General features: G+C 36.6%; 1 protein-coding gene across 3 annotated transcripts; it reads right to left on the bottom strand.

The window, feature by feature from the left end:
- Positions 1-841: 841 nt before the first annotated feature.
- On the bottom strand, positions 842-8,317 carry LOC139960592 (uncharacterized). Of its 3 annotated transcripts, none has more exons than XM_071959056.1 (6): positions 8,172-8,317; positions 5,847-6,143; positions 3,974-4,271; positions 3,558-3,694; positions 2,307-2,393; positions 842-1,633 (listed from the first exon to the last, which is right to left on the bottom strand). In XM_071959056.1, exons 2-6 carry the CDS (start codon positions 6,108-6,110, stop codon positions 1,370-1,372), a joined length of 1,050 nt encoding a protein of 349 aa, XP_071815157.1. In that variant the 5' UTR covers positions 6,111-6,143; positions 8,172-8,317; the 3' UTR covers positions 842-1,369. The 3 variants fall into 3 exon arrangements, with proteins under 3 accessions (XP_071815157.1, XP_071815158.1, XP_071815156.1); XM_071959057.1 differs by lacking the exon at positions 8,172-8,317 and adding an exon at positions 6,817-6,970; XM_071959055.1 differs by lacking the exon at positions 8,172-8,317 and adding an exon at positions 6,785-6,948.
- Between the last annotated feature and the right edge of the window lie 778 nt (positions 8,318-9,095).

The raw sequence follows: 9,095 nt of genomic DNA, 5'->3' as shown, positions 1-9,095 counted from the left end.
GTCAAAATGGTTATGTAATATTGGGGTGAAGTTTCAAAACAGAAGACAGGACTATTAAAGTAAGGAGAATGGATACTGGCTATCCCACCCCACCTCCCCTTTAAAAAAAACTACTGTTAAAGCCACGAACAATGACATGGAGAAAGTAACAACATCCACAAAAATACATAGTAACATAGACAACATTCTGAAATATTTTTCAAATATATATTGGACCAGAATGGAGAATAGTTTGCATCTAATAATTGGAATAATAATAGTATAAAATTATTTAGGTTATTCTGATAAGAAAATAATTTCTGAATTTTTAATAAAAAAATACATGCTTCAGTACCTTGCCAATAGTGCATCAGCTTAATTAACACTTCATAAACAAAAATAAGTGATGAACAAACATTACAACAGGAAATGTCACAAAAGAGGTATGTGACCCTGCAAATGTGTGCATGGTTGATACACCCCCCCCCCTGTACAAGCAGATAGAGTCACATGCCATAAAAATATTCTAGACATAAAAACAGAGATATGATCATGGGTGGCTTTGTGTACCAATTTACTGCCAAAATGAAAACATTCACTTGCCACTAACAATGATAAGTGTATTCTCCGTAAACGCCTAGGAACTGGTGCTGCCAGTTGGAGGTGTCAATTGCACCGATTTCCTCTCGGTCACGAATTGCTAAATGCACCACTTGTTTTGTATTCTTCTATAGGCATAAATGATTGGTATAAAAAAACTTTTAGAAACAAATACATTTAAAGCACTTATGCTTATATTAGAAAAATAATAAATTTTCAGCACACAATTTTGGACTAATACCCCTGATTTGCTTTTCACAAAATTTTGTTTAACTAAGAACAACATGTTTAATGGCATAGCTAAAACAAAATAAGAAGAAAAGTTAATTACTGTCTGATTAATCATTGATTAAAACTTAAATATAATATATAACTAGTTCACACAATCTCTGTTCAAATTTTATTACACTTGAGATATAATGGAATAAATTTGACTTATTTTCTTCATGGAGATGTCATTAATGTAAAGATGTCATAGAGTAAACATTTACCTGCCACTAACAATGATATGTGTATTCTCCGTAGACGACTAGAAATAGGCCTACAATGCTAATGATAGTCCATTGGCAACACAATCTTAAAATACAGGGTTTTGATCAGAGGATTCCTCAAAGTAGATGAGGTTCAAATGCCTGAGCAACCTACCACTGCACAGTGTTCAACATATGTATAGTGTGAGATTGTGGTTCTTGTTGGCCCTTTGCTCCTACTACAGTTGTTCTTTGAATGCTAATTGCTAGTCCTTGCCACATAGCCTACCATTGGTCCATATCTATGCTCTGCTATATAGTTAAGTTTCCTCGACTGACTTTCCTCTGCTCTCGCGTAGACTTCTGACATAGATTTCATGAAACTTGGAATCGTCCAATTCTTCTATAATTGTTGTCTCTGCGTCAGAGGGGAAGTCCTTCCAGTGGTCCCCCCTATCTATGATTAGTGCTCCTCGAGTCTCCCCATAGAGGGACACCTTGCATCGGTACTTGCACTTCTTCTTGATTACCTCTGGATGCAGAAGACAAATTGCGGCCAGTTGATCACACACTGATAGGTACGTCTGTGAGAATTATAGGAAATACGATACAATTAAATAATAAATACCATAGGAAATATTTCTTCGTTAAATGTAGGCTATGCAAGGTAAGAGTGTAAGAGTCTCAAGAAAGAGTCTCAAGGTAAGAGTCTCAAGTCACTTGAGATTTTTTTCAACACTGCCTTTTTAAAGTGGTCGTCATCATTTTGAACCATGCATGCAAAGGGAAAAGCTTTTTAGCTTCCTGAAAACAATCCTGAGTCCTCCAAATTTTTGCTCAAAGCACAACAAAATTAGGCAGAAACTTTCAAATGTTCACAGCTGAAAACAATTGGATATTATGTCATATTTGTGGAATGTACAATTATATGTAACAGTTACTAACTTGTTATTAAGGCAATACATTAAATTTCTGAACTGATCTTTCTGTCTGAGTGAGTGCAAGTATTACATGCCATGGTCAGAATGTCTCAGAGTTACAACCCAATTCAAAAGGTAGCTCTGACTGGAGAGGGGGAGCAGATGGTGGGAAGGACTCAAAGAAGGGGACAGAGTGGTAAAGCCCCAACTTTCATCCCGATGACTCTGCAAAAAGGTAATATTTTTGGGGAAATAGGGTACAAATCATGCGTAAAAAAACACCTGGAAAAGTCAATGTAAGCTGCACCTTAGTCGTTATAAACATTCAGCATCTTACCATATCTGTTTTTCGAGCATGTTCAGTTATAGTCAACAGAAGTCTTGCTTTAGCACTCTTGATAGCAAACATCTCCTCAAGAGTTTTCTGTGGAAGAAAGAAAGACAATACAGAAAGGAGAATTCAAGACTTGCTTCATATTGTAGTAATGACTGCCCAACAGCAATGATAACTAAACATGTCATGCACTGCGAAACAAATGTTTGTGAACTGTGTACACCGTCATGAGTGTTAGCTCAGTGGTTAACGCCGGTGCCTTCCAATCATAAGGTCCCCAGTTTGAGTCACTCCAAGATTAATGTATGTCGTCCAGTTACAAAGTTGTTGACAATTCATAATAATAGACATTAAATATGAATCTAAGAGACTGACTTTGGTTAGCTTGCGACTTTGATAAGCCAATGAGGCTTCTTCGCATGTTCCTGCTTGCAGGAGGATCTAAAATACATACATACATACACGCAAACATACATACGTACACACGTACATACACACATACATACATCAGTTAGTGGTGTCGAATCGTCTCCAGAGTGGGATTTAACCTTAAACATTGATTTAAAACGACAAATGAAAAAGGAAGGCCCATACATCTTGCCTAACATTGCAGATCCATTAACAATTACATTACATGAGCTCTTTCCAACTGAATCTGAACCGTCTACACCATCAGTTAGTTGTTAAGTACGGTATCAGAAATGGGATTTTAAGCTACATGAAATATTAGGAGAGTGGCATAACAGCAGATGCTTCATGCAAATGAAAGGTTGGTGTTGGATGGATAGTATTACTGTACTATCGGTCCGACCAGAGGGGAGGTCAGGGGGCCTACAACACAAGACCCAGAAAACTATGGAGGGGCCCAGAAATATATGGAACAAAGAAAACAGCATTCTCATCATTAAAACATAATTAAGAAAATATGAAAATATTACAAGGCAGCGGGTCCAGTGACATAATTGTCCCAAGCTGACCGTACAATGATTCTGGTATTCTTAGGAGGTAAATTTAGAAGCAAAGTAGAGATGGGAATTTTTTTTTAAATTTTTTTAAAATTTATGATGAAAGAGAGCAAGACAGACCAGTATGGATTATCTAAGATTTTAATGGAAAACATATATCACAGTTTTATTAGTAAGTACTCATTTAATGAAAACCAATTAATGGGTAGAAATATCGATCACCATCACTGTGACAGACTCTGATAGATCTGCCTTTCATAATAATCATAATACACGGAAAACGACTCACCATAGGTATGTTATAGTTTTCGGATAATTCCCAAGAAACAAGCACTTTCTCACATTTGAAGTCTTGCATTACTATATGAGCTGCCTCTGGGTCAGCATAGAAATTATATTCTGCAGCGGCTGTAATGTTTCCCCTACCTCAAGTGCAAGAAAAAAAATGCAATATATAGGGATTTTATTTTTTAAGATGACAATAAATTCTAATTACTAGTTTCACTCTGGTTTGTCTTCTAAAAAAATTTAAAGTACTTTTCATGGAACACCTTTGTAATTTGGATATTGAAAAAAGACACAATCCAAACAGAGACTGCACTTCATTGAGGATCTATGACCCTCAATTAATTTATGCTTAATTTTTTTTCTCTCTCTTTTACTTTTTCTAAGGAATTTTAAGGTTTTCTCCTGCTAGTTTCTTACCATAAATGTTACCTCCCATGATGGTAACCTTTCCTAAGTTGGATGAAAATGCAGGCCATAGTCTCTCTGCCATGGCAAGATTAGTCAGCGGGCCAAGCGCACAGATTGAAATTTGGCCGGGGTTGGCCTTCACCGCATCAATGAGGAACTGCACCGCATGTTTTGTTAAGTTTAACTTTTCCTGAGATGTTGTCTTTTCTGACCATGTATTACCCAAACCATCTGCACCATGATAAATTTCATAGCCGGGTGGAATCTCGGAGATGATTGGTCGTTCTGCACCTGCAAAAATTTCAGTCTTTTGGAAAAGAAAAAAAGAGAAATTTGTTATCAATTCACCTTATAGCGGTCTCTCTTTCCTCAGTAGAAACTAGTTAACAAAAATGTAGTTGTCACTGCTAAATGAATGTGCAAAAGTTGAATAAACTCAAACGATTTGTACTAAAGGTCCTCATTCATTATGAAATTTAATGCTACCCCCTGTACCTTCCCATCCAATGCCCCCATCCCATCACACCCTTCCCCCTCCTCCCCCCCCTGCCATCCTTTAAAAATAAAAATAAATGATTATTCTCTTTTTCAAACTTTTCCTTAACTGCATTTCAAACTCAATCAATAAACTGGTCAAACTCCCATCTACATAGATTTCTCTGCTAGAGATACATCAAATGTTAAAGCTCATCAGGATTGCCCGCTAATATGCTAGAAATCCAGATTAAATCTGGGGTCGTTACTGATGATGACCTTTACACAATAGTGTCAAACAAAGGGAATATGTGGACAAGGGGGGGGGGGGGGTACATTATCTCCTTCGCTTTTAATCTCACACAAAACTTTAATAGTAGTTATTAGCATAACCTTGAGTTTTTGGGTTGCCCCCAAACCAAACTACATGGTAAGCTGGCTTCAAACATCTCAGGGCCTCACCCTTACCTAACAAAAATTGAGGATTCCCCCTGACCAGTTTGAATATTCCAGGACAGAAAGTTTGCTAAAGTCAATGAAAAGTTTATGAAAGAACTGTGGTAATGTTACAGCATGTTACTAGATGTTGTAGACTTTTGCTGGACTCTTTTATTATTCTCTCATTAGGAGACCTCTGAAGTAAAAAAATAAAATTTGAAGACAGCAACAACTATTGTCACATCAATTTTTTGTTCATGTGTAATACTGAAAGTGTTGTGTAACTAGAATTTGGAAATGATCCAAATCATGCTTTCATTGTCATCACAGTATATTGACCTTAAATATGCTAAACAAAAAGGTCAAACAATGTTGACTCAACGCCTCACCTCAGGCTTGATTGAGGCTGATTCCGATAAAGGGAAGAGCCTGACTATACCTGACAGCAGTATTGCACAATAAAAAAAAAACAATTATTACCCTACAGTATTGTAAAACTGTTGACATTTTAACCTCTGTTCATATCAAATTAAACTAGGCTTTGCACCCAGTTCATAATCTGTTTCATTCTGATCAGAGGTATATGGAGAGTCAGGTTCATGCCCCAGGGAAAATTATGTAACTGGACCCCCCCCCCCCCTCAATATTGTTGTTTTCTTATACACTCTTCATATATCCCTGATTTCAAAGCAAATATACTTTTAAGGGGTTTATACCCACATAATGATTATCAAAGACCTAGTAATGTCGCAAATAAAGTAAACCATTTCTGTTTTCCGAAAAAATTTCAAATCCCAAAAGCAGAAACATGCATGAAGATGAGCATTGAAGCAAATTTGTACTCTGTTAGCTAGTATGTCATATTTCGATCCCTTTCAATTCATTAATTCTAATAATTAATTCATATCACTAAAATGTCTGCAAGAAAATTTGAACGGAAAAGTTCGACTGTTCGATCATCATCACTCACCTGTAGAAACGAGCAGTGTTCCAAGATATGCGACATATTTTTTAATGCTTGCGGTAATTTCACATTTCCGGCCACACACGTCAGTCCAAGAAGTTCGATGTCGTCGGGAGAGGCACCATCGAGTATCAGAAGTGCATGTGCATCATCAACGCCTGCATCTGTGTCAAAGATGACCTTCCTTGGAGAAAGTACTGGTGCTTTCCATGTAGAAGTCATTCTGTTCAAGTGCTTTCTTGCAATGCGTATAACGGACAAGAGAACCATGTAGGCTACTATAGTTTATAGGTTAGGCTAATTCTGAGGAGAATGATTGGATGAATATGAATAGAAACGAGTCTGAAAAGCTCTGATATAAGTTGGTAATTCTGCTATTATCAAAGCTTTGCTTTTGTGCTAAACAAATATGCACAATTCCGTAAGAAAGGAATTTATAGTAGGCCTAGCTTTGATATTTTCATGTCTTGTTTTGCTTAGATTGATAAATATAAACTTGACAAAGTAGTAAGTAACATCAAATAGTATATAAGCTACTTCTTATCATTAATCTTCTATACTTATTATTCATACTAATATGTTACTCTGAAATAATATTAAGTGTTTCATTGGATTGCGCACAAGATTCTCAATCTACTACTATACTTACCTGTAGGCTATAATATTTGTTTATCTTTCGATTGGGCATAATGTTAGGTCTAAAGATATGGGCTACGTTATAGCCTAGCAAAAGCTTAACGTTAGGCCTACTGTAACTGCCATCCCATTAATAATACTGTACAATTAAATATAATGAGCAAGTAAGTTTCAACGGGCGCATCCTATGTTTGGCCATTGACGACGCTAGAAAATGAGTTTCTATTTCAACATTATTGTACCTATATTATTGCCAGCTATCAGACTATAGGCATATTATTATAATCCTCAAAATATTTCATACTGACCGTAGTGTCTTCTCTCAGTGTGAGGTACTCACCACATAAACAAACGCTAGCTATAACGTGTTTTTGTAAACCACATGATACTCCCGTCGCTAGTTATACAATCATAAGGTCATAAACTATTCATACAGCATGTTTCAATCGTAGCCTTGTTGACATGAGATACAAAGATCATAAATAAACTATTCCGCTCACGCTGGTAACACGCATTCAAGTTCCGGGCCAACATACAACCGTTATTACCTTTTTTTCACACTATGAGCCTGACTAATGCGACTAGAATATGAAAGTTGCAGTTACGTATGAGAACTTTAAATTCGTTTCACTTATATATTGTGGAGGAAGGAGCCAGGACGGAATACTCTTAGAATGTTTGAGTATGAAGCTGTAAATTAAACTGTCCCTCCCAGCACAAAATAGTTGTCCAAGTATCAGTTCCCTGTTCCGAAAATCCTGAATATAAGAGCCTGTTTATTCCGCAGCCGTAATAATATAATTAAATCCCCATGATCAACCATAACTTGTTAACAATATGGAACGTACTCGAGGGTGCAGTGTCATTAAACGCAAGTTACTCCCTCTTCCAAATGGTCAATGGCGTGGCCAAACTTTTCCAAGTGGAGAGGGGAGCAAGGGACAGTGTGTATGAATATATATGTTGCCATCGAATTCAAGGGGAAGGGTCAGGGACTGAGGGAGGTTTCCTCCAAAACAAACTATACGGTACATGTTAAGCAGGCTTCAAACCCCCAGTGACACCCCCTATCCTAACAAAATTTGAGGATTCCCCCTGACCAGTTTGAATATTCCAGGACAGAAAATTTGCTAAACTCAATGAAAAGTTTATGAAATAACTGTTGAAATGTCACAGCATGTTACTAGATGTTGTAGAATTGCTGTACCACCACAAAAAAAAGTTTCTCTTTTATTATTCTCCCAAAGAAGAGCTCTGAAGTAAAAAAAACAAATATTTAAAGACAGCAACAACTATTGTGACATCAATTTTGTTCATGTGTATATGCTGTGTAACTGTAATTGGAAATGATCCTAAATCATGCTTTAATGGTCATCACTGTATATTGACCTTCAAAATGCTAACATAAGGGGCAAACAATGGTCACTGAAACTGAACCTCTAAGCTAGGAATCAAGACAGTACCCAGTCAGCCTTACGTGCCCGTTCAAGTCCTCCTGGAAAAATCATTTATGTAAAAATATAGTATTTTAGCATGCAAAAACATGGGGCTACGTACTGAAGTATAATGAGACTGAACTGTAACAAAGTAGTCAGCAAATTACTGCAGAAGGTTTAGCCTAAATATTGGGAGGGGCCCGGTTTAGGGCCATCAATGTCTACAGAAAGATCTACGATGGATCAATGTTATACTCACCATCACATTTGGGATTGAACAGGAACGTTTTCTCTTTAGCAATTGTCTCTGTATTACTATTGTATATACACCTCTTGTAAATGCATGGGGACGGAGAAAGCATTCGTTAAGTACCTTCCTATCTGTAAAGATGGACTTTGTGTTCATAACAACTAATTGTTTAAGATAAATAGTGATACTGTGGTATCATATTTAGCTACGGTGATAACGGAAAGACCTGGCTCATCAAAATATAATATGTCACCTAACTTCTGCAACGGCTCAGTTACATCACAAAACTTGAAAAAAACAAATATCGGCACAAAATTTGACGATGAAACACTAACCATTAAATTAGAAGGTTTACAAAAACAAAATATTGTACTGGATTAAGCGATTTATGAAGTCGATTGCTCTTCAAAGTTGTTGGTAATTGTTGGCGTTTGTTCGGTCCAAACCAAATCCCCATAGTATTGTACGTTTGGGATGATAATGAACTTTTCAAATTTCATACAGAGCTTGTAAAAGAAGCACGTTGATCAAACTTCAATTGTCTGTTCCTCTCTTGATAAATTAAATATTGCAGTTTATTCCTAATTTCGATTGGATGATTGTACTCAGCAGTTACTATTTGTGATGTCATCATACTTACATAGAACACACCGTTAACTGCATTCACTGTTCTTGAGGAAACCAATTCAATGATGAGACGAAATATTATGTTGATAAGGTACCGGTGTGAATTACTGATTTCAATACATGATGGAGCTTATATGGCCAATTGCATTAGATCCAGTATCGGCTTCGCTGGCCATGTATATGTATGCCGAACAACAAAACTTATTGCGCAATGTAGTTCTTATCCGAATGAAAGTAAATGTTACCTTTTCGTTTTTTTTTAATTTCTTATCTGAATTCACGCAACGAGTTATCAAAATGGAAGTA

This window comes from Apostichopus japonicus, chromosome 19 (genome assembly GCF_037975245.1).
Source record: "Apostichopus japonicus isolate 1M-3 chromosome 19, ASM3797524v1, whole genome shotgun sequence".
NCBI lineage: Eukaryota > Metazoa > Echinodermata > Holothuroidea > Aspidochirotida > Stichopodidae > Apostichopus > Apostichopus japonicus.
The sequence above is the reverse complement of the archived record's forward strand: the minus strand, read 5'-3'. Positions and strand labels throughout refer to the sequence as shown.

Excerpts from the sequence above, each read along its gene's own strand:
- LOC139960592 (XM_071959056.1), bottom strand. The coding sequence starts at position 6,110 with ATGGTTCTCTTGTCCGTTATACGCATTGCAAGAAAGCACTTGAACAGA. Across the intron at positions 4,272-5,846 it reads AACACTGCTCGTTTCTACAG|ACTGAAATTTTTGCAGGTGC; the intron begins GTGAGTGATGAT and ends CTTTTCCAAAAG. Across the intron at positions 3,695-3,973 it reads CATGGGAGGTAACATTTATG|GTAGGGGAAACATTACAGCC; the intron begins GTAAGAAACTAG and ends CTTGCACTTGAG.